This window comes from Homalodisca vitripennis, chromosome 1, assembly GCF_021130785.1.
Source record: "Homalodisca vitripennis isolate AUS2020 chromosome 1, UT_GWSS_2.1, whole genome shotgun sequence".
Classification (NCBI taxonomy): Eukaryota; Metazoa; Arthropoda; class Insecta; order Hemiptera; family Cicadellidae; genus Homalodisca; species Homalodisca vitripennis.
In genome coordinates this window covers 113708546-113735494 of record NC_060207.1, presented here as the reverse complement: position 1 = coordinate 113735494, position 26949 = coordinate 113708546, and the positions used below count along the sequence as shown (strand labels likewise).

The following is a 26949-nucleotide window of genomic DNA, read 5'->3' as shown; positions in this document are numbered from 1 at the left end:
ATACCAAACTTGACCTATGCTGCTATTTAAGAATTTTGTCTGACTCCTTGTGGACCGCCCCCCAAAGGGATTATCTGGTCGGTAATTGGGCAGATATGTGCGTTACTATCACCAGTAAGCACGTGTGAACTTTGGTATTTTTTATATTGTGGTTTTAAAAATTAAAAAAGAGGTTCCAGACTTAAATGACACCCTGTATATACTAGTTATTTGCTATTTATACTAGTTTTAAATGCAGGGTTTTCATAAATGAATGGTGCAATTTTGAATGCTTATAAACAATTTGCTATGCAAGGTAGAAAAATATGGTTGGCACCTCTGAATTCTTCAGCTCAATTAGTTTTATTGCTCTAATGTCAATATGGTGTATTTTCAACAAGATGGTGCGCCACCCCATTATAAGGACTTTGTTCGTGATGCTTTGAATGACAATAGTTTGGACAAAAATGTATAGGTCGAGGTGGCCCAATAGCATGGCCTCCTAGAAGCCCGGATTTGACTCCATGCGATTTTTTTTGTGGGGATACGTGAAAAACATTGTTTATTCTCAGAAGATCCGTGATTTAGCTCATTTAAAGGAAAGGATTTATGATGCAGTAACATCGATTACAAGAGACATGCTGCACAGTGTATGGGCCGAGATCGACCATAGATTAGATGTCTGCAGAGCTATCGGTGGTGGACACATTGAAATGTACTAAATGTATCAGTATAAAATTGTTTTTAACGAGGACTCTAATGAAATAAATATTTTTAATGTACTTCGTACGGTTCTCTTTTTATTTTATGTTTAAATTGTACCATTCTTTTATTAAAACCCTGTATATATATACTAGGTATTTGCTATTTATACTAGTTTTGGTATATATATATATATATATATATATATATATATATATATATATATATACCATAGTACGAAAAACTTCAAGGGCACATTGCTATACAAAATTTAGTACCTGTACTGTGCTCAAAGAGTCATAAAACTTTGCACTATGTGAGGTTTTACAAGGACAATTTATATGATAAATATAAAACACAAAGTTTTTAAACTAATAATATTCATAAAAATTTAATGCAAAACCCTATAACACAACAGACTATGAAGATGTCAATGTGCCCAATTTGCTGCGCGCAACGTTTTCAGTAAAGGGGACGGTAAGGAACTCAAAATACTATTCATTACAATTCCTTTGCCCTTCGGTCATTATTGAAATGCTAGAATAGTAATAAAACGAAATTATTAAATATATTTCCATTTACAATTCAAGAAAAATTTAAATTTAATGTTGTAAAACTATTTAAACAACAGTAAAACCATAAATAAAATTAATCTCTGTACAAAACTTTTACTGACGTTGTATTTTGTAACTCCAGGGAAAATATTTTATATGTATTGAGAAACTCTCACAGTATATTTAATTCTGATTATGAAAAACTAGAGAGACTGCATGCTTTAATATTTAAAAAAAACATGGACATCTTCCCAGTTGATAATGTTCTGTTTATAAAATTAATCAACAGATAATTTTCACAGATAAACTTAGTTGATAAAGAAGCATCTTAAATGAATCAATTAATTCTCTAATCATGAAGTTCCAAAGAGATAAATTTTACATCTCAGTGTTATGTCTTATATACGTTAAAGTGTACGTATGTGATAAAGTAGTACATACCACAAACAATGAATAGAATGTTGATAGATCCCAGACCTGTGTTGGAGGCATTGAACTCGTTCTGGTGTGAGAGAGCGATCACTAAAGCTGCAACAGGGTCACGAACATTGGTAATATTTGTGTGAGTGTTATTTCACTGATTATTTAGCATATTAGTTCAAGATCCCGAAGCCTATCACTCGAGAAGCTAGGAAAATTTAATTTTGTCTATCAATATATCTGGTAGATTTATAATGATAATCAGATACATAATATAAATAATTCGTCTATCTGTCCGCACTATATCTAAAAAAAATTGTGATCTTCAGTTTTAAAATTTTGCGTACACTTTCTTTTCTATATGAGCAACACTGAGTTCGATGAAGGTGGTTGTCACTTTACGGGCTTTGGAAGAGCGTTAAGGAATATTTTTACATAGTTCTCATGAGTGACCATGATGGCAATGAGAGAATAGCAGAATAAATAAATATGTTTTTACAACATTACGTAAAATCATATCTGTAAAAAATAATAGAGTGTAAAATACATGCTAAAAGTAGTTGAAATATTTGTTTTCAAGGCACTCTTGAGATGTATTATCTTTCCTAGTTCACCGGGCTTTTATGATTTGAGCATTGCTATAAAACTTAACTTAATTGACAAAAATTTAAATATCTCATACAGGAAGATATTTTGAGAAATATATCATTTGTAGACATTTTATTTCTACATAGCCAAGCATGTGTTCTATAACGATGGTGCATGTATAACCTTGGATTTATTATCTGTCTGTCTATCTACCTGCAGGACATCTCGCAAATTAAATGAGTATTAGATTATAAATATATATTGTAGAAATCTTAGCGAGCTGTTTTACCCGACACGTGGTGTGGATTACTCCTAACTAGTGATAGATAAAAGGTAAACTGGAATGAAGTTTTGAATAGTAATCACATGTAAAGTATTAACATTATTAAAACAGAGTTTTATACTTTGAGTAACTTAGTAACAAGTAAAAGTAAAGAAGGTATTGAGTAGGTTAAGCACGTTGAAGTAAAACACTTACTTATCACCAAGTGGTGTGCTATCCTGAGAGGCAACGCAGATGTCTCACAATGAGATGCACATACATTTAGATAAGTTCCTTAAAATAAGATCCGATGTGGTGAGAATCACAACTTTTGCACTATGATATCGACAACTGGTTCATAGCAATAAACTTATGGGTGATAGTATCTTATTATTGATATTATAATTATTAAAACCATAAAAAAACTATAACCAATAATTAAATAATAAAAATAAAGTATCTTCAATAACGAAAAAACTTTTATAAATTTGCGATTATTGAAATAACACTAATGAAGATTTAAACAGAAACAAAATTGTTTCGATTGCTAGGTGTTGCTTTAGATTAACGTATGCATAATTTAATATATCCTTCAAATTATCAATTTCAGACATAAAGAACATTTTATGGAAATTAACCAAATTATTTAATTCCAAAGACCGAAGAAAATTAATTCCAAATTATTTAATAATTTTACCGAAGAAGTTGCCCATGACCTGCAGCATGACCAGCAGCAGGAAGGCTAGATACAGGTTTCCCCGATAGTGGTTGTCGTAGACATAGTAGAAGATAGCGATCATCACCACCTCTTGTATGAGGGCGATCACCAGTTGTATGGCGCAATGAGCACTCACCACCTCCAGCTTCGTTAGTCCTGCACAAGAAACCCAGTAACGTTTCTTCAACAGACTAAATTTCTTCTGATTCAAAGAAACGCTTAAAATTTTACTCCCCCTTTATGGGCAGAATAGGGAAATAAGTTCTTAAGCTAAAGATTATAAGAATGACAACGAATAAGCTCGTGTTATAAGAGATCTAAACCATACACAGGTAATGATTTTTTAATTTTAAATGTTTTGATCAAAATAATCTACTTGATTAATAAAATATATATTATCTTCTATTAATAATACGGCAGTTTATAAGTTAAAGGTATTACAAAGCCAATATTTGGTATATTCTATTTGTTTTCAAGGTACTCTTGAGATGTAGTATCGCCCCTAGTTCACCGGGCTTTTATGATTTGAGTAATTTGAATATCTTATACAGCACGAATAAGGCACGAGTAAGATATATTCTATGCCAATATATACAATACCTTAACAACTTTACGATACATTTTCTTCTTAAACACTACGACCCTTATCTTTATTTATTATTTTTTCCGTTCAGTTCTGGAATAATACTTTTATGTGTTTTTATCAAGACACTCTTAAAAACGTTGTATTTCTCTAAGAAACAATTGGAGCTAATGGGACTCATTCCCTCCCGCACTGGTGTGATGCGCGTATGTGAGAAAATATTTATACACTCATTTAGAATACCAATTAATGTATCTATTAATATTTACGAACTGTTTGTACAGGTATAATATAGATGAAAACAAATAAGATTTGTTTGATTTTTTGATAGTAAGGCGAAAAAGTTCAAATTGGTATATTACCTTTGATAGCATCTAAATTTATATATTCGATAAAATATACTTTTTTGCGTTAAGTGGGTGTAGAGGATCTTCTAAAATCTTCTCAATAGGTAAACGCAATAACAGAAGTACGTACTATTAACGATGCTCATAACTTTATATTAGTCCGCTTATAGCGTAACAAGGACTGATACATTGCTATATCGTACCTGGTAACGTTTAGTCTGTAATAGAAGTACGCACTATTAATGATGCTCCAAACTTTATATTAGTCCGCTTCTAGCGTAACAAGGACTGATACATTGCTATATCGTACCTGGTAATGTTTAGTCTGTAATAGAAGTACGCACTATTAATGATGCTCCAAACTTTATATTAGTCCGCTTCTAGCGTAACAAGGACTGATACATTGCTATATCGTACCTGGTAATGTTTAGTCTGTAATAGAAGTACGCACTATTAATGATGCTCCAAACTTTATATTAGTCCGCTTATAGCGTAACAAGGACTGATACATTGCTATATCGTACCTGGTAACGTTTAGTCTGTAATAGAAGTACGCACTATTAATGATGCTCCAAATCTATATGTACATGTATATCTATAATATTAGTCGGATTATAGCGTAACAAGACTGATGCATTACCATGTCACCTGGAAGCGTCCATTCTGTGAGACCATACTAATGGAAGTACTTACTATTACCGAGGCTCCTAATTTTATATTAGTCTGCTTATGGCGTAGAAAGGACTAATCCATTACTATATGGTACTTACAAAGGCTTACAGCCGGTAATGTTTTCATTTTTGCAACGCGCAATGGATCGTGGATAGATCTTTAACTGAATGTTACGTTAGTATTCAAACTATATCTGAAAGTAAGAGAAATAATTTTTGAAATGAAATAACGTTTTCTATACAAAAAGTTATAATCCGAAGACAATCTATCCCTGTGATTGAAAATATAAGCATTACGTATAAGAACTTCGAGATTTTAAGTCCTATAAAACAGATTGAAAGAGTTGGCTAAACGAATAACAGAATTATGTTTTCTGAAGGTATCAATTACTTCAAATTTTTCTTTTTTTTATATATTCTATGTTGTTGTATTGGAACTCTACAAAATCCTTTATTACACGTAAATTTTTTAACTGGTTCTAAATAGTTATGTAAATAGATTCTTAACTCATTCTGTACATATATTCAAACGGAATCATCTACATTACTGTTATCACACTTTTTTACGAATAGTATAAAATGAAATACATTAAACTACAACAATATATATATATGTTCTATTTTCGCAATAAACAAACTATTATGTTACGTACTTATTGAATTTATTTAGTATTTAGTCAAATGGTAAAGCTCGAAAGTATTAAAGCTGCATATTTAAAGTACAAGAATAACTAGCATTTTTATCTCCTTGTTTTAATGTAGGACAATAATCTACCACAAACTACAACTATTACAAATTCCTTGGTATTTATGTCTTTATAGGTTTATGCTAACTTAACGAATTACTTTCAATTAATGTAAAGAATATAGTTTTTAAATATTTACCTTTAACTACTGTTAATATTTGTGGAAAACTTTTATAGTTGCAGTTTTTATTGCTGTAAATCTTTTTATTACTCTACATTAGAAAACCTACCCGCAGCCAAACTTCTCTCAAGTCCAACATTCTTCTCAAACATGATGGCTCCCAGCGAGTACGTAATGGCCAGGCAGAAGGCAAACCTGAACATTTATTTGGATATTACATAAAAATCAATACAAAAAAGATATATTTTGGTTTGTTTTTTAAATGTTGATGTAATGGCCAAAGGCCCGGAAGGAGCCCCTCAACTCAAACAGGTTTAATTCTTAAGCTCCTCTTTTGTGATATATAATATGAGAATGAATTAAAACCAAGGATTTGAATACAAACTGGTTGTCTGTATCTGTATTATTTTAAACTAGTATACGAGTATATTAAAATGAAAATGTATATCTATGCAGGTTATCAATCCTAATAATATTATAAATGAGAGAGTGCCTTTGTTCTGCAGAGTCCTGCTTTCACGCGTAAACAACTCAACGGATTGTACTGAGATTTTACATAGACTTTCTTACGGTCCCTAGTATTAATGTAGGCCCATTCTTATTTCAAAAATCCCACTTGGCTACGCCTCAGTGATCTTTGAAGAAGCGAAAACTTCCATCTTTGTCTCTCAAGTTGTGAAATATTAATAGAAAGAGCCTGAAAATGTAACCAACTGTTGTGTATAAAATTTGTTTTATGACAGCACAACCATGTGTTTTATTTATTTAACCAGTATTTTCAATTTGTTTTCAATTATAGTGTTAAATTTTCTAAGAAGTATCAGTTATTTTTTATACTGTTTTTAGTTTTAAACGATTAGCTACGTACTCATGTAACTTAGAAAATGTTTTAAATTACAAGATGGTCGGAATTTGACTCCCAAAACTCCTTTTGAAGTGGTTGGCAAGGACTACGTTAGATAAAGTTCAGTTTATAAAGAAACAAATATATAACTATTGTTATTGTCAATGTAGTTTTTACTTTGAGTTATTAGACATAAAAGACAAAGTTGCTATCTAATTTTTACTATATTATTTAAAGGCTTATATAACCCAACTTAGTTGCGTTTTAACAGAAGTAGGCTTATCTGATCTGTCATATATATTTTCTCTGGATACAAGGCAATATCAACTATGGAACTAAAAATACTAAGAATTAAGTAACTTAATTGTAACCAATACACCATACAATAGCGTCAGAAACACAATTCACTCGAACCAGCAGTGAACGTTACACGTGCAACGTCTATTGAATTGCGTACAAAGCAGCGGGCAGCTGCTAGCAGTACAGATGTAAAAACTTTTACTCCACAATGAAAAACCTATCTTTGCTGCCTTTTGCCAGAAGTAGGTTTCTCAGAGCTGTGTATATACTCGTATATATATATATATATATATATATATATATATATATATATATATATATATAATATTTTCTTGATCGGGAATAAGGCAAATCGGCTATTGTATAAAAAAAATACAAAAACCGGAGTTAAATTACAATGGCCATAAATATAAACTTTTTGGTGGATATTCTTTATCGTGCGCAACAAAGGAAACCCAAAGTTGCGTCGGATATATAATTAACTCGAACCAGATGTGCTCATACACGTGTAACACCGAGTAATGTGTGTGCGAATCCCCGGGTAACTGATAGTCATTTATAAACTATCCAGGTAAGGTAAATAATGATTAAAACTAAAATTATATTTAGTGATTGGAAAAGTTCATTCATATGTTTGTTTTAGAACTGAATGCGCAATTTTCACAAATATTTAACTACGAAGTTATAAAATATATATACACACACACGTTTGTGTGTGTGAACCTACACCTCCACAATACTTGTTTAGGTAACAATTTATAAGAAATATAGAAAGATACGATGAAAAACGCTCAAGTTTTCTAAAATAACATTAGAAAGTTAGCAAGTGTTTTGAATGCTGGAGGAATGAAGAACGTGTCTAACTTGTAATCTAGTTTCGCTGTAGTTGTCAACTCCAACATCGAAGCAATGAAAATTGATGTGTCCGAGTTATAAAGCCTCGCACAACTTGAGTAAGCCCCTTACTGGAACATATCGCTGGGAGACTGCTGTCACTTGTTTCCGGTGATTCATTTGTCGACGACCCCAATCTTAGGAGAGCTTAAGATATTAATTAATTTTAGAAGGGATTACTAAGAAGCTTTGCACACAATGTAATTAGTATAAACATTTAGGGATTAAATATGCTCACAAGAACGATCAAACTTGTGGAAGTTAAAAAGTCAAACATGAATTTTGATGTAATAATTAGGTATAACAATGATGAAATATAAAAAAAACAAACTTGATACATAAAAAAATGTTTTAATCTACAATACAAATATTAATGAATACTATGTTTTAATGTTTTGTTTCATTAAAATATTTGTTATTTATTGTATTATATACTATACTAGTATACGTATATCTGGAATGCCTTGCTTGATTTGCTTTGATATGTATATCAAATTTTTATATTTACAGGGTTCTTAACATATTTTTTTATATGTAATATAGTTCATTTTTTGATGATATTATTTATAAGGATAAAAATAAAAATATAACGATGATAAAGTGTTGTATTTATTTTGATTCAGAACGCTCTCAAGAAATAAAAGATAATAAATAAAGGTTTAAGAACAGAAATTCAATACAGAGACATATAAACAAAGTATCAATGATGTTACATGGTTATATTGTTAACATATGATTTGATAAACGTTGTTGTCTAAGTTAAGCTTGGAAATTCAGATTTTGTGACGTGTGGGCTAGAAGTGAGGCAATGCATTCCATACTAACGCGACAACACTTGAAGAAAACGATTGTATCTAAAGTCTTCATTCATATTATTTACTCACGTGCACATAATTCCTGGAATGATGTACTCAAGGAATGTTGAGTTGTTGGTACCAAATATCGCAGGTTCAAGCTGTAAAACGTCAAAGTAACAATCGAAAGTACACTAGTTGGCTTATTATTTATATGACTGTACATCAAAAGTGGTTGATGTATAAATTTAATATCATATAGAAACCTTTGCAATAGCAATTTAAAGTTAACAGAAAATTTATCCTCATTAATTTAAATGCAAGAATTAAAAACATTTTTGTTCAATGTGCTTTGATTTTCTCAACATGTTACTAATATGAAACATTTAAACTTAATTTGCTACACCTTTCACTTCTTTAGATTAAGATAAGATAAAGAGGATTAGATAAAGAGAAAAATTATAAAAAAAAGTAAAGTAAAGTAAAGAATGTCTTATTTTACCAGGCGAAGTTAGGGCTAAGAAGCCCTCTCTAACACTTAACCTGGGGACCAACGGCTTAAAGGTGACTTCCGAACCACCACCAATGGCCGGGCAGGCGGGCCGCTTGCAAGGACAGGATCGCTCAGCGGTCACCTGTCCAAGCAGCAGCCACGCTCGGCGTTGCTTGATCTGGTTATCTTGCGATAACCGCCGTACCCACTACACAATTTGCCAATGGCGCAGAAAAATTATACGTGAGAAAGCAGATTTATAAGCTATTAGTTTGCATCATCGAGAATATATTCTATCATCATATTTAGAGCATTAAGATGTAGATTGTCACTGGTATGGTATGACTAACGATTAACCTTGCACTGATTATCTTTCTTTAAAATATCATATTATAATTCTAGTATTGAAACATATTAATATAATTAAGAACCAACTCAATTTCACTACGACATCATAGCAAGAAAACATACAATAGAGCAGTGTATAAAAAGGTTTTTATTTCAGAGAATTGCCTGTGAGTACGGTAATGAAATAAATATGAACACTCTTAGAAAAATGCATTACCTTAACAGGAATATCGAATATCTTTGGGTTAATATCACAGTCTTGTAGAATAGTCTGAGCCATCCGCCTCACATCTTCCATCAGCTCTTTCCTCAGAAAGTTGCTTACCCACATGTCTGTAATGGAAGCAGATATCATAAACTATGATTATATATATACATATATGTACACATAATCTTAACACGTGGTGTTAATGTAAAACTACAATAAAATGTTCTGCACTGGTCACAACTGAAAATCAGTTATACTGTCTATGTTAATTGTGTGATGCTTATTTTGATATATTTCATAAATGTACTTATAGCTCGTATGTTATTTAAGTTGGTAATATTATTATTTTTATTGATAATTAAGTATAATTGATCATTCATAATTATTAATATTTAGTTCTGGTCACAAAGTACTCAGGCCAACAAAAATGTATATACCTTTAGCAATTTATAACTCGGCTACCACAATTACTAGAGAAACAATACGCAAGAAATAAAGACTTAGAAATCTGAATGTTCGAATGTGAGTGTACTTGTACAAGCGACAGTTTGAACACTCAATAATGACCAGTATAGTTTGAGACTGAGCAACTATTTGTTTTGTTTTGAATTATTCAATAACAAAAGTAGGATGTTGATGTGATTTTGAATAAAAATAATTTAAGCAACAACTCTACAAGCTGAATATCTTTTTAAAGTCCAAATACAAACAATCGCTGGAAAATAATGTAAAAAACTGCATTTTAGTCTTTAATACTTACTCGACATATCCAAGTAAGAGCGGATGAAACTGGCGTCAACAACAGTGTTATTACTTGAAAACAGGTCAAATTGCATGCGTTCCCAAATAGCAGCCGTATATGACTCGCTGAAGTGCAGCACGCCCCAAATCTCGTTTTTCCGGACCGCTTGCTTCGCTTTGTCCAAATCGTCGTAAACTATCTGAAACCATGGAAGAAGTACTGGAGAGTGAATATAAAAAACAGCGTTTTAAATTTTCATATACAATACCAGCCGCAATTCTGATGCAATGCTGAGGGGATGGGGTAGGTTCAAGGAATGTAGCTACTGTAAATACTTGCTTATCCTTAACAATCGCAACCTTGAATTATAGTGAACTGTATTTTTATTTGTGTAATTAATAAAAAGAGTGCTAGTTCTTAAATACGATTATTATGTTTTGTATGATAAATAAATGAGTTCCATTAGAGTAAAGTCTGAATTTTCAGATGTATTATTTGTATGATTGGGTTTCAAAACAATCTATATTTCTATATTTTTCTATGTTCTATATTTTTATTTAGACCATTTGTCAGTAATGGACGATGTTGGATTTGTCTCAGATTCACCTGGGTTAATGTGCATTACAGTGCTCGTGGATAGCGGCTTCCGCCCTCTCTTAACATATACAATAGTCTTTTAGATATGTTAGAAATATCCATATCAAGAGACCCAGAACCGTAAGCAGGAGTCCATACCGTAAACGTGGTACATAACAATGTGAACTTGTATTACATCTACACTTAGCAGTAAGAATAACAAAATTTTATACCGTTAATATCGGGGCAATCATAACGAAATGATGCGAAAAATGTAAGTATTGTTTGATCTATAGGAAAAAAGTTGATATCACTTTTATTGAATAAATTCCAAATTTTTAATTTAAATTTAAATTTAAATCACTGTAAATAGTTGGATTGTAAATTATAAATATGGAAAACGTTCCTTGTTTATACCTTGAAATAAGATCTTTTCCTACTAGACCATGTAGTTTACTGTAGGTCATCTTCCATTCAGTGGTATTTCTGGATAGCAATATATCATGTATTCGTATGGCAATCTTTCAAGATTGATCACAAGTACAAATTGTTTATAAATATTTGATTGATTCCCAGAATTAATTTACTTTAAGATTCAAATAAAAATTAAATAAATATAAGTTTAATATGCTAATGGTACTGACAGTTATTAAGGAAGAGTTGGCAAGCAAGTCCATGAGCCTGCAGGTGAAGGGACGGCCGTTACTGTCACAGCCTGTGTGCTGGAGGATGGAGCAGGTGGCCGGGCCTGCGGTGAGCTCGGGCGACACGATACCGAGAGCTCGGTTGGCGATGGGGCTGTTGTCTAACATGAGCTGAATCATCAGGGCAATGGAAGCAGGCATCACTAGGATCAGAAGCAACGCTATACTGAAAGACAAGTTCAATTGTTTCTAATGAGATCCAAAGCGTATAAAGGTACTTAAACCTTCTAGTTACATAAATCATATGAGAAAGTTGACCGAGAGCGTGTTAAACCTTAACTTAGTGTTACGTTAATCTTAAAATTGTTCTTAAGCAACGGTATACTGTAGGCCAAGTTCAATTGTTTATAATGAGATCCAAAGTGTATAAAAGTTCTTCAACCTCGTAGTTAGATAAATAATATGAGAAAGTTGACCGGGAGCGTATTAAAACTTACACTTAGTATTACGTTAATCTTAAAATTATTACTCGCGTAATAGTTCGCCTACCTGGAGTTGCATAAAGAGGACGAGGATTATTATAACTAAACATCACAGACCCCTCTTTGTAATTATACGAGTGCAAAAACATATTTCTGTAAGGTTAACCCTGTCAATTAAATGCTGCTTTACATTGAGCTTAACTTATATGCTGTATCAGTACAATCGAGAGTATAACGCTTCATTTTTTAAAGGTACCATGCTCATAAGTAGCCGCATGACTGAAGCTAGATTCAATGAGGTCTGGTTATTGGTTGTCAAGAAACAAATATCAAGTACAAGCCTAAAAAATAATGATAGTATTTTTTTAATTGGTAAGAAATTTAATTTCTTTTGTTTATGTAAATCGTGGCTCGTTGCATTAAAAAAATAAATGGAACCCTACACCTGTTGCTGGCTTTTAAACAGTTTCCATTATAATATTTAAAAACTAAAATAAATTACATGCAGATTTCATGTGAATAACGTATAAATTATAAGTGCTAATAAGAGAGCTGTGGCAGTTTAAAGCTTTGTTTAAAAGCAGTTTTTTGGAGCGCAGGGAGTGAACGAAGCAACCAATAATTGACTAAATCACATTGGCTTGTTGGTCTTGTCAGTGCACTCAATTTTGTCATTTCAATCTTTGCTGTATCTCTTATAGGTTCCAAGATTCCTTTAGTATGCATACAATTTGGATGACTATATTTATATGCAGTTTGAATAACAAAAAGTACTGCTCCGCCGTGACTCGAACCCGGGTTCTCACTTCCCGAGCGAGTGTTTGAGATGTTACCACTACATCACAAAATCCTTACTTTTTACGATTAAATTATTTTGTATTTAACAGTTTTAACAGTTTATGTTACATATGTGTTTAAATAAGCAAACTAACATGTGAACGGAAGGCTAAATACCTGTCAAATGACTTTAACATTTATTATTAACTTTATATAAGCGGCAATAGCCTGATTAAATTTTTTAATAAACATTGAATCACAAAAAGTAATTGTTTCGCCGGGACGTCAATATATATTTCCGTAAAACTTCGATTAATGGTTCATAAAGTCTGTTGTTCTATATATAAGTCTTTACTGCGTACTCTTAACTTTTCGTCTACTTAATTGAAATTAATATAACGACTGTAATATTACAGATGTACTTACTGTAGGTTTCTAAGTAGCCATGTAGTATTCTTGCCAACTTGTGCATTGAACCTATTCAACGTCCATGACGAATTGGAATCATCTAGAGGTAATTGAGGCTTTTCCTTAGGATAGATAAATTCCTGTAAAGAAACATAAATAGTACTTTATGTCATCATACTAAAAACATTGAAAAAATTACTTTTGGGAATTTCAAATAATTATAAGGTTAAACTGTGCAGGAAAAAATTTATCGCTCGCAAAATAGTCAAGTATATGAGTCATATATGAAGCCAAATTTTAGAAATAAAATTGGCTTTTAATGTATATATCTCACTTAATTATATTTAATAAAACACATTTCATAAATATGATTCACTTATTTAAGAAAAATATTAAAAACAATGTAATTGATTAATGTTTTAAATTTGAAAAAATGGCATTTCTTCTGACGATGGGGCATCAATTCAGATTCAGAGGATTAAATTTAGTTATGAGAATACAATTTTTATTACTGGTGCTTAAACAAAATCAGACAAAGACAACGGATCAACCGTAAAATAAGCAAAATAGGTAGTAAAAATGTAGTACGACTATGCAACTTGATGTGGTGGCTAATATATCGGAACGTTCCACTTTTAGCATAAGAATGATTTAGACACTGACAATACAGAAATCAGAAATTTTACCTCATTGAAATTTTATGAAAGCGTAAATGTTAATACTTTTAGATAGAATCTTTGTAATTTCATTAGTTTACTCATACAAAATGCATTTGCATTGTGTAATGAATTGATATAACACTAAGTATTGTTTATATCGTAAGATGGTTTTGCATTAGGTTTTCCCCAGATTCATCGATATAAATACCTAGGTGATGGTAAAAATTGAATCATAATTTGGAAGAGTTTGATAGTAGATTAATTCTGTGACAATAATTGCGTAAAAGGTAGGTCAAGTTGATATATTTATGAAAGTGGATAATATTTTAATAAATGATTGTTTTATTTGGTGGACCGAAAACAACCATACTATCATCAGAATAGTTTAAACTATAATAACGTGCATTGTAGCTAGTAATATAAATTGTTGGTATATGTCACACTTAGTCAGTATTGCATATGTATTGAAACCAGATTTGGATTAGCGAGGATTTAGCGCACCTCGTAGTATTTTTCATACAAAGTTTTTTTAACATAATATACTATGAGTTATTCTATTAAAAGGTATTTATACTACTTTGGTGCGTTTACCATTAACGTCAATTACTGAACTAATAAAGAGTTAAATATGAATATTAGTTAAACAAAACAAACTCGTAGACTGGTTTTGTTTCACTAAATGTACGCAGAGCGAATTAACTCAGCTAGAATTTTAGGTTTTACAAACAGGTTTACCAAATCGAGATACCGGTATATATTCTGGGCTTAGGCTACATTTTTGTTAGTGGAGTAAATCCTGAAACCGATGTGTCGACCAACCCCTAGGATTACAACAGTTCTGCTGCTTCGACACAACATCCGTGACCTACTTATATAGTATACGTATATGCGGCCAACTCTAGGACGCCATTTTTCAAAAATACTATTTTCATGATAGAAGAAGTTCTAATTTACTGTTTCCCTTTCTCACAACATTGTACAATAATGTTCGTTAAATAATACTCTTAATTTATTCAAGCCTTAGCCCTGTAACATACCACATCTTCCTAATCATGATGCGTTTGTAGCCTTAAACATTAAAACACTCGTACGTGTACTCTCCTTAATTATTTGTCCTCAATTAAGATAACATTCATAATAATCACATATTTGTGCCAGATAATCGCTGGTCAGGTTTTTAGAAATTGTGACTACATTTTTATATTTGGTAGGTTCAGTGTATTCAGTGACGTCGCGTTAGCATTTGTTCCAATGTGTTACCTTGTGACGTGTACTTTTCTGTTTTACCTGAGCAATTGTTATGTAGAATCTGATCACTCTACATAACGAAATTTTACATCCAAATGAAGAAGCGCGCATTCATTGTTGCTGCAATAAACAGAACGGTCACTGATTAGACGCCAATCAGCTGTTCAAATAAAGGAGTTAGGCTAAGGCTAAGGTGAGCCATTACCATGCCATTGATATTTTGTCGCTTGCGTATGTCAGTTAGTAAAATTTCAGTATAATAATTTTGTCTTTACAGAATTAAATATCTACGGTAAACTAAGCCTTGGGCCTCGTAGTAAGATTGTCAAGTCCTGTCGATAAACGTAGGAAATTAATACGTTATCTGTATAAATTAATACTAATCTAGTCTTTTAATAGTTCACGGAGATGATAAATAGTTGTAAATACGTGTTATAGTGTCAAATACTGTAACCACAACTTGTTTCTGTAAATTGTACATAATTAGGCCGAGATATTATCTCGTAACAATTGCATCGTCTCTCATAAATGTCCTTACTAAACTTGTTAACTGTTCTATAAATAATTGAATCGGTAACTTTATGTCCTAATGTTTGTATTATTATTTAGTTTTACTCAGAATAATGTAAAGGCAGTTGTCATGAAATTTATACCTACCATTGCCGTGAAAGTGCATACATTAATGCATTATGTTAATACTTCAATACACTTTACTATAACTATTGTAATTAATTAGTTTAAGTAAGAACAAACGTAATTAATTCTTTCTGTGTCAGAATAATTATGCTTTGTGTTTAAGACCAATATTGTATATCATTGTAAATTGGCAGATTCTGCGCTTTTTTAATGTACTTATGTTTATACATTAAACGTTTCTTTACATTTTACTGGCCGCTGTAAGCTAAATACGAGTATGTTAGACACACCAACAATAGTGACAGATGTTGCTGTTTTAGTCAGCTGGTTTCTTTTCAAGTTAAGTTTGACATTGTTTTCATGATTGATTATAAGTAGTGTTTACTGATTTCAATTGAGCCGCAGGAAAATGAATAAAAACTGACTTTATGAAATTAAAGTTTCAATATTGGATTGCACGGACGATACAATCGACGGCTCGTGTGTGTGTTTTGGGTCCGCCCAGTTGGTGAGTAGACTTTACATACTTATTCCATCGTGCTCCCTGGGAGGTCGGACTAACTCCGTCAATGTCATTGTGGAGCCTCTACCTATCGGACTAGGGCCTGAATAACTGCATCAGGGTGGATCCAGTTCCGAAACTTTGACAAAATGGGACTCAACTCTTAATTTAATGTCTAGCCATTACGTATTCATGTGAATTATTGTTTTGTAATTTTGTAGTTCAGGGAATATGGTTCATCATGATTTTGGGCCACTGTAATTTTGTATTAGTAATCGGAGCGCTCCTACCGTAATAATTTTTTGTATTTTTATTTCAATTGGCCAACGAGTTAAGTTTAAGTTAAAGTTAAATATATATTTGTTTATTTAGTTTAAGACCTTAGCACTGTGAGAGAAATAGGCAATACAGAATGAAATCTGTGAAATATTGGTTTTAATTTCTAATTGCTGATATTTAATTAAAGACCTTGCAACTTACTATTAGAAAATAATCAACCGAAATCTGTGGCTAATTTAAGTACCTAAGGCTTAGTGTCGTAAACCTAATAGTTCTTGCGTGCATGGTAGTGGTCTCGATTGAGCATACCTGAGGGCAGGAAACTGTTCCTTGTTGGAGACCTGCGACTATCACACCCATCAACAAGGTGTGGCGCCCTTATTACCGAGCAAACCGTAACCATCTGGGTATCCGTCAATCTTAGTAGTCCTCTGTCACTGCGCAAGAACTTGGTTTGTCCTGGCGCTCTACCAATACTCACGCCCTTCTCCACTGAGCGAGGCCGACAATATTGCTAACCGCGAGGAGGGGGTGGCAACCTGTATGAAAATGAAAGTAAAATATTTTTATTGATAACAGTGTAATGCTTACTTGATCCCGGTTTTGATCCGTTTGGATAGATTCTTCCTGTCTCTGACTGAGGATAAGAAAGGCCTCCTCTAGAGAGTTACAGCCCTGTGAAGTCATCAAAGAAGCCGGCGATTCTTCTGCCAGTAACACGCCATCCCGCATCAGTCCAACCTGTGAATAATATGTACAATCTGTGAAATCATTAAATATTTCATGAATATTTGACGGGCTAGGGTTTATTGTGTAGAGACCATTCACGCCTAAACACATATTTTAATTTATAACAGTTGTAATATATAGTTAAGTTTCATACATTGCCTTTGCTCATAGGAATCAAAGAGAGAGAGAGAGAGAGATAGTACGATAAAACGACTGTGAGTTTTAACCCAATCCTCTGTTGTGATCAAACTTACCATCATTTTTGACATAAATTGAATCAAAAATCTTCATCATGAGAGTTTGGGTAAGTTCCAATTGTAAGTCCTTCAATCAGGGAAATTGGCTCTTTCCTTTCCACTGCAGACGCTTCATTACAACGCAGTAATAATTCATTGTTTATGTAAATATATTACATAAATATAATCAAACTATGTTATAGTATAAACGTATTGCTACTTTTTATACATTAATTTAAGTAAAGGTAAGGGTGATCTTGAACGGAAAATGCCCAACACTTCTCATTTAAGAAATTTTTTTATAGATCAACATTACCTTGTACTAAAAATAATAGTATGATTTTATTCCAATAAATATCAGTCATACTCTAAAATTGGAACAGTACTCAAGGAGTTCCAGAGGAGAAGTCGTAGATTAAAACATAAGAAAGCTGTAGTTTTACGAAAAAGACATATTTTATCATAAAGCAACAAATTAACAATTTCATTCAGAAGAAAATTACACATTTTAACATAATTACCAGCGATTGTCTATCCCAAAATATGTGTATTCATATATAAAATTGTTTAAGTAAAAGGAACATAATGTGCTTTTGTAGATAGAGATTAATTAGGAAAAAGGAATTTTTAGCCCTAGTTAAGCCTTTATAATAAAGGCATTTTCATTTAACCATTTAATACGTTTAAAAAAAAAAAACCAAATGTTCTTTATTTAAACCATGTTCTTCAAAGACTAACCCCATACAGTCTTATTTTCGAACTTTACATATACACGATTTGCTGTATTACATTGTAATAGATATTTTCTTACATAAATAAAAATATTTATGTATCATTAAAAGTTTATTTTTATAGAACTGGCCAAGTACATGATTTATTATCTTTGTTGAGCTAACTTGTTTATTAACGAACCAGCAATACTAGTCGCAGTTGTTATAAAATATTTATTCCATGTATTATGTTTGCTAATATTTACACATAAAAGAATTAAGTTTAAAAGCCGAATGATAAGCTTCTCACTTATTAAATGAGGTGAATGTTTTTTAGTTCATTTAATACTTAGACACTTTTGTTTAATTTACTAGACGTGCAGCGTAAAGATTTTCAGAAATGCAAATTCTAAATAGTCTGGGTGTTCCTATTTCAAAAGTTTTGAAGTAAATCGTTTTAGTTTAGTAACAGAAAGAAATAGGTGTTGAATTAATTATAAAACAAGTATTTGAAAAAAAAGCTGTAGTAGATGTCCTTAACTCGTATAGAAACGTGGGCGTTATGTGACAAGTCATTTTGCTACTCTCTCGTATGTGTATCGCCACGTTGTGACTGAACACCATACAGGTCATAAGTTAGGTTTTAAGTATTCCTCAACTGTAAGAAACTTAATCTACCAAATAAACAATAAATTAATCTGTACTGTTCCAAATAAAATTCCAAGTAACACTTGTTCAATAATAAATTTATGCAAGCAATGTAAACAATCATAGCTCAACTCACCGTTTGTGCTAGCCGGGCTTCCTCAATATAATGTGTTGTGATGATGATTGTCTTGTTCCGGGTGGATGCCATCTCCATCATGCGCTGCCAGATCCTGCATCACCATACAAGCTTAGTGGAATCCTTAAACTCGCCAGTGTAAAACAGTGGTTAACACTTCAGCTCTGACATATAACCTGTGCGCGAAAAATAGGAAAGGTTCAGATCCTTAGTCTGAGGACTAAAGATTCCAGGAGCTTATAGATAACATATGTTTGATCAATGTTCAATCAACAAGTAAGTTTGATAGACTTCATATATTCTGAGCCGTGAAAGTATGAATCTCCATAAGCCCCATATTAGACAAAATCCATCACTTATTAAAAATATTTTTATTCATCAAGTAAAAAATAATTAAGTGTATAAATAATCAATTTCGTATATCTAATATATGCTTCATATACATATAATACACAGGGAAGTTTTTGTATTTTTGTATATGATATAGAGTAAGGCAATGATTATATTCTATGTATGTATGTCACTCTAGATAATGAATATAATATTTTATAATTTCTAAATTGTATTAGTTTGCAAGTAAACTTACGATGCACTAAGTATGCGATCAATCCCTACTGTGGGTTCATCTAGGATCAGCAAATCAGGATCGTGTATGAGGGCGACAGCAAAAGACAGCCTCCTCTGTTGGCCCACACTAAAAAATTGTAAAAGTAATAATATCATAAAGGCATATACGAGTACTTTTAATGGTAATTACAAAATTAATTAAAGAGCTTTACTGAAGTACCTGAGAGACCCAATGTGCCTACTGCTTTCCGGCAATTTCAGGAAATCTATTAACTCACAGCCACGCTCCTCGGCAATGCCATGTTTCATGCCATACAGCTTTCCATAGAATTCGAAAACTTCCATGATACTCATGTACTCGTACAAGCCTAGATCCTGCGGACAAGCAATGATTTGTTAATTCCTCAAGATATCATTCTTTTCCATAGAAAACGCAATAGTTAGGTGGATTTGGGTTAACGTATTACCTGAGGCATATAACCGACATTGTTCTTCCTGCCAGCCTTGACCTGGATCTCACCGGCATCCAGACGCAACAATCCCACAATAGAGCGCAGCAGAGTAGTCTTGCCACAGCCACTGGATCCCAGTAATCCGTAGCTGGATATATCCCCAAATTTTAGGCAAACATACGTGAATATTTACGTAAAATATTTATTACTCAGTAATAGCCTACATTTATCGTCATTATTTAAAAAGAAAAAAACATATATAATCATTAATGTCTTTAAAAATATACGTAATTCAAATGCGATAGAGTTATAATTTCTTACATATTTAAAATTCCCTCTTGTATCAACATCAACATGAAATTGGGTACTTGAGCAAAAAAAGGAGAAAATACATTTAAAATGTTTGAAAACAATGTTTTTAAACATAATAAAGAGGAATAAAATACTTGATTTAGTAAAATTTGTGAGTTTAATGTGCAAATAAAAAAATGTTACATTCTGTAAATTTTAGACTTTTTAAGAAAGCTTGAGTATTATGAGTGTAATTATTTACTGTTCACGAACCTAGCCCTCTTGGTTACTTCCGTGATACCAAATTTCTTTGGTTACTACACTCAGAAAATAACTATTTGCAATTATAGAGAAAAGAAATATTTAAATAAGGGATGCTTTTAAAAGCACATTTAACCAGAATATGCAAATTGATAAAACACTAAATTAAGAACGTTGCTTACACAAAACGAAATTTCACCATAATTTATTGAAAAATATGTTTAGACGACAATGTGATTATCCAATTAATGAAGTTTCTTAGTGAACGAACAAAAATGTTCTCTTGGATAAAATAAATACATTTCAGGATGTGAGGTCCGAAAATAAACACAATAATTGTCCTTTCCAATTAAAGAATTATGGTGTAAATAATTATCTCATACTACAAGGTTGAGTGAGTTTAAAACAAAAAGAATTTATTTACTCCACGCCATTACGCTTCTGTGGACAGCAACGCAAATGAACTCAGTGTCCGTGACCGGAACCAGAAGAAGCACGGACAAAGCATTGTTGTGCTAAGTGGGTAACCGTGTTGAATCCAACGATAACAAAGTTTATTTCTAACAGTACCCAATGGTAGATACTCACATTGTTCCATCAGAAACTGTAAGGTTCAGACCACGCAGCACAACGGCTGAGGGACTGTATCTCTTGTAAGCATCACGTATTACTACTGCACTGCCTCCTGCCGCCATCGTGTTCATCTGCTATGTACTCATCTCTGTGAAATACAATGAATGTCAGCTGAAGAAGGGATGAACAAATTGTACGCAATCTCCTACCACTATAGTATATTACCATTAGTTCTTTATGTCACAAATAACATATAAGTTGTCCAGTTCACTTCGCGCCTAAGTTTGATAACAGTATTACTCTGTCGTTAGAAATGTTCTTTGGAAAGGGCATGCATCAATTCATTTTCAATTGATTCAATTTAATGCCCGGGAAGATCACTACAAATTTCATTGGAACATGGTGCAGTGCATCAAATTCCTAAAATTCCATCCCCTCAAATTGGAAGCCACACCTATTCCGAATCCATAACTAGTATCGACGTCACTAGGTTTGTTGCAGTTTGGATCTTGTTTCATCGAAAAATGTAATACTCTCCTTGTAGTTTGTCTATTGGAAATTGAATTAACATAATGTTCAATCTAATAAAACACAATTTAATTCGTTGCCATCTTCGATTTTCATCTCCCCCAGATTAAGTTACTACTTAATGTACCCGGTAACGTTGGTAGTGTCCCAATCCTATATGAAATACAATTCTTTCTAACTAATAAAGAAAAGCAAGTATTTTAACTTATCATCAAAACCAATCAAATCCTTTACCCAATCAATTCCTTTTAGTCAATTCCAATCAAGCTTTTCGTTGTACCCATAATTTAATGTGGTAAACATATAAAAATGTATGTTAAACCGGTTTGTATTTTACCGCTGACAGAGGTTAAATACATTATTTAAAAATAATTCCATACTTAATGGAAAAATGGCTAAGTTATTATAAAGTTAATTGACTGCGACATGCTGATTATCTGCATGACTATCTGTGACGCTGGGTGGGGACTAGTAAGCTTATTTTCTTTCCGCACTGCCCGACTACGAAGATCACAGTAATGGTACATTTAGGAATTTTATAGGTCACCGCCAACCATAAAATTAAAAAAAAGTATTTTTAAAGAAAGGGTGCATTATAATACAGGTGCTAAATTTATAAAATTCACAATTTACGAAGACTATTAAGCAAAAAGACTAGAATATAATTGGCACAATCAACTACTACATTTATTGAAATGTGTCTGATATTAAATTTAATGTTAATCCTCAAACAATCCGTACAGTATGCTTCCATTTATTGCTTTGGTTTATTTTCTGTTATTATTCAAGCAATTTATTAACTCTGGCCTTGTTTTAAACAAGAATGTGTGTCTGAAGAAGATAGCGTCGCTATCGAAAGGCCTCACAAAACAATAAAAGTCTTAAATATTGGTTTTATGTTTTTAATGTAAGTTAAGAATGTGTTTGTAATGTATTTCATGATTTTAAAAGTTAAAAAATGCAATTTAAAATTTCTAACTTGAAATATGTCTGCCAAAGAATGAGTTTTAAGTTAGTAATGCATGCGTTCAGGTAACTATTTTACAAGGTTTAATTAAGTTTCATTAATTCTCTTTATAATTAGGTTATATAGTTTTGTTGGTTTTTAATTAAAAAATAAATAGGACATGAAATAATGTCCTACAGTTTCTGTCGAACACAATTGCTTCATTAATTATGAAACATTTTGCTGTTTTACATTTAGATATTAAATTATCGGAACGGAAATATAGGTGAGACTTATTAGTAGTTAGTTATTTCGTGACTCGAGGTCGTTATTTATTCATTAACTAAAGAGTAGGTATAGTGAATAATTAATGATTACTTTTCAAACAGAGGCAAATATTTCTATTTATGCATTTATCGACCATACTTACTTACCATATTTGTTGTTAAAAACAACAAATATTTACTTAACCATGACTTTTACGCACGGTATTAAGCTAATTACTTCATATTCCAAACTACCCAACCCAAATATTAACTTGTCATACACTTATCTTAAACATATCCTAACCAGGGAAAATATATTAGTCTTGAGAAAAAGAATAAAACTTACCTAAACTAAGTACTCCATGTGCTCCAACCCACCTCACTTGAGGGCTAGCCACAACCACTACCGACAACCCACGAAGATCTAGCTCCCTTTACACTATCCGATTTTGTTCGTCATTTAATCCAACTTGGTGGATATCACACCGGGTTAAGTGGAGTAGTGGGACGAACCACACTGCACCGAATTGGCCAAATCTCTGCTTTATCACCTCGGCCATTAACGCGCAAACCGCGTAAGTAACGGGTACATGGTGTATATTTGGAACATGCCATGGGCAAGCAGGACAGGATGGAGTACAGGTATTGCAAATTCTCTAACTGTATGTACGGCATGTAGGGAAAGTGTTACAGTTTATGTTAGAATTTTAGATGACGATCCACTCTATGAAGCTTTTTTTGCAAGCAAAAGTACAAAATAGGTCAAGGTTTATTGGATTTATTAATGAATAATGGATTTATTAATGAATGGCTACAGTGTAACGTAGATTTCCATTGCATTTTATAAGAATGGTTCATTGAAACGTATATCACTGAACAAGCTGGTTCCGTAAAAGCCACAATAATATACATTAAACTAAATTTGAACATTCTGTCTTCTGCTGAGAACTTCAACCTCTGACACCTCCCAGTTCCGGCTCTATGAAGCCCACGGTCTTAGGTAGCTCTCCAACTTTATCCTATTCTTGGCTCTTGGGAGCTGTCAATCTCTAGGGCCTCCCATGCTCCTGACGGTCCCAGCTTTCGGAAGACTCTGACCCCTGCTAGATCCCGACCTCTGGATGCTCTCTTTCTCTAGCAGACCTGGATTTTGGGAACGCTTAGTCTCGTCGACCCCTTGGCCTCTGATAGGACTAGGGCTCTGGCAGGTCCAACCTCTGCACTTCACGGCTTTTGGGAGCTCTCAATCTCAGGAACCTCCCGGCCTACGGCAGGGCCTAATCGTCGCACTCCCAATTTCCAGAGTTTCGCTCGGCTCTCTTTGAAAAATTATCATAGCTTATTCTATATAGATCGTTCATACCATTGTGGTTAAAATAAATACGATCAAAAAGTTTTTAGAATAAAATTATGTACGTTTTGTGTTTAATTCCTGTAATTTTCGCATTCATAATTCATTCTGTAACTCATGTTTTGTAAACGTTACACATATATCAAGAAAGCAATATTATATATTACATACATACGAACGCATTTTGAAATAAGTATTTATAATCCAAAGTAAATTCTCTTTACCCTAACTCACACTGTCAAGAATTTATATATCTACTTGTGTGTATTTTTACTGTGAAAACGTTTAACTACGCGTATCAACAATATTTCGTAATGGTCAACAAACTTTGGTGTTATTTGTTGACGATGGATAATTTTGAAAGACAATAGAATTTCGGACATTTGCCATCGTTATATGTTACAAAATGTTTAACACTCTGTTTCGAGGACTGTAATATAATCAAAACCCCTAATACATAAACATGCACAACAATACTATATAGTGCGGCAATGGAATGCTACACCAAAATCATGTAGTACCTGATTGGTAAACCGGTATTCTGCAGAGAATTCACTCAAGCAATGTAACTGTACATAACAAATAGCACAAACAGTTTTAACAAATAACGATTCTTCCAATATAACACTAATAACTTACTAATAACAGTATTAACGCACTGTTCCCAGTTTGACTGTCTAGACGAATGTGTATGACGTTAAAAAAACCAGAATTATTGATAACATAGTTACATAAATTATATATTAGCTAAAAAGCATTCACTACCCTATTTTACTTCTGGATTTTTAAATACACACCAAGTCGTTTCTAAAATAAGAAGTTGAATTAGCATATAACCGCACTATAATAAGACTTCAAACTTTATAAATTTCCTTCGAAATCTTAGTATTTAGTTTATGATATTTATCAAATTGATAGTAAGTTTGAAATCAAAACAAAGCTAGAATAAACTATTTCATTTGAATGTTTACTCACCCAAATTGGAATCTGTTCTCTAATAAAACGGACTGGTGACTAGGCCGGGGTCTACGCACCGTGTGAAGCGAGCAGAATCGGTGTCCTTGACTCACAACAACCAGTTTTCAGTTGGTCAGATGAGGCCGTCCTGGTTTAAACCCACCTTAGTTCCCCTATAACTGTCGATTAATGGGGTAAACACTTTTTACGGTTCTGCACTTTAACTACTTTTATGCAAAATAACTTGTTTTAATTTCCCAAGAGTTGATTTTATCTAGTAAAACGACCTTGAGTTGTACCAAAAATAGTTTTTACAATATAATTAAGACAGGTTTCACATTTGAATATTATGAAAACTACGCATCCAATGGAAACTTGTGTTGGTGTGTAATATTTAATATTTAAACAACAAATGAAAAAAAGATTTTGATATTTTCCCAAATCAATGAAAACATTACTAACTCAACATTTAAAAATAAACATTTACATATTTATATCTTTGAACTGAAGTATATATATATATCCTGTTTAAAGTTCTCTATTGGGGCTTAAACAAATCAAAATAGTTGCAAAAACGGATTGGTGTACCACCTAAGTTTATTTTGCTTACACCCTGCGCAGCATTGATAACACTATTAAAGACTAATATGTATGTGACTGATTAAGAGACTAATAGGTCTCGATGTGGAGAGCTATTTTCACTCAAAAGCTTGTAAACCAAAACATGTGTTTTAGTTTAGATCCAATTGCATATTACTACAGTGTATTTCCTACAGATATATCTATAAAGCTTCTTAATTTTCTTTATTAGTATCAACTTTCCTTTTCACAAGTAGTTCACTAGAAATTTCACATACTGTAGTACTTTAGAGAACAATATGTTATTTTGTCTTAACTTCAGATGCTAATGTGATCTTTAGAGAACTAATTAACTGTCTCCATTCTCATTTCTTCTATTGAAAGTGCTACATTCCTGTGATAAATGTTCAGGAAAATATTTGAAATATAAATCTAAATTTCATGTATTAAAATCTTATGAAAGTCATACCCTCCTGATTATTTTAATATTCGTATCCAACTCAAACACACTCCTTATACTTCTTATTTCGTAATACGGTAAGATCTTATCATTTTCTTTAATTGCATATTTAATGGTACCAGAAGGTTGGTAGGCCGTATATCGCGTGCACACACCCTTTTCTTCACACGTTTTTTACAATTGTAAGGTCATTTACAATAATGATTGTTCCTTTGTGCCTACGTGTTTTTTATATCTCGTGAGAATTCCAGAGAGCCACTGCGAAAATAATATTGTAAACACGATAACAACCGGAGTTCTTGTCAGATTCAGATTGGTACATTGGCAATATTGTTACATAGATTGGATGAGTTCGTTAGCCAGTCTTAACCAATAATACATATCAAGTTGGCGGCAATTTGAATTCGAGCAAAGGTTTTAACTCTGAATAATTCAGAATATAGACCCAAAACGATTCGTGTAAAAAATATATATTGTAACTAACTTTTTCTATATCTCTTCAGATTTCAATGTAGCTTCCATTCACTGTATGGAAAAATAACGTTTTGCCTCAGTTATTATGCATTAAACAAGGTATTTAATAATTCCCAGGTCCATTACAATAATGTTTAGTTTATGTGATTTGTTATATATCATAACATTTTAAGATAGCGAGCGTACAAACTTTTAAGTAGTATAGAATATTGCGGAAATAATTGTGAATACAATAATTACCATAATTCTTCAGGCTAAAC

General features: G+C 32.5%; 1 protein-coding gene across 1 annotated transcript in view; it reads right to left on the bottom strand.

The window, feature by feature from the left end:
* The window catches only part of LOC124369629 (ABC transporter G family member 23-like), a 28963-nt gene extending 3511 nt beyond the window's left edge, over positions 1-25452 (bottom strand). The window contains exons 1-15 of the mRNA XM_046827684.1: positions 25195-25452; positions 21144-21276; positions 20019-20151; positions 19772-19926; positions 19571-19678; positions 18985-19078; positions 17117-17266; positions 13220-13341; positions 11535-11760; positions 10333-10513; positions 9582-9697; positions 8614-8684; positions 5801-5886; positions 3203-3379; positions 1677-1763 (exon numbers count right to left, since the gene is read on the bottom strand). Of these exons, the coding sequence (XP_046683640.1) occupies positions 1677-1763; positions 3203-3379; positions 5801-5886; positions 8614-8684; positions 9582-9697; positions 10333-10513; positions 11535-11760; positions 13220-13341; positions 17117-17266; positions 18985-19078; positions 19571-19678; positions 19772-19926; positions 20019-20151; positions 21144-21259 (1822 nt within the window). The 5' untranslated portion in view covers positions 21260-21276; positions 25195-25452. The remainder of the gene's footprint in view (positions 1-1676; positions 1764-3202; positions 3380-5800; positions 5887-8613; positions 8685-9581; positions 9698-10332; positions 10514-11534; positions 11761-13219; positions 13342-17116; positions 17267-18984; positions 19079-19570; positions 19679-19771; positions 19927-20018; positions 20152-21143; positions 21277-25194) is intronic.
* Between the last annotated feature and the right edge of the window lie 1497 nt (positions 25453-26949).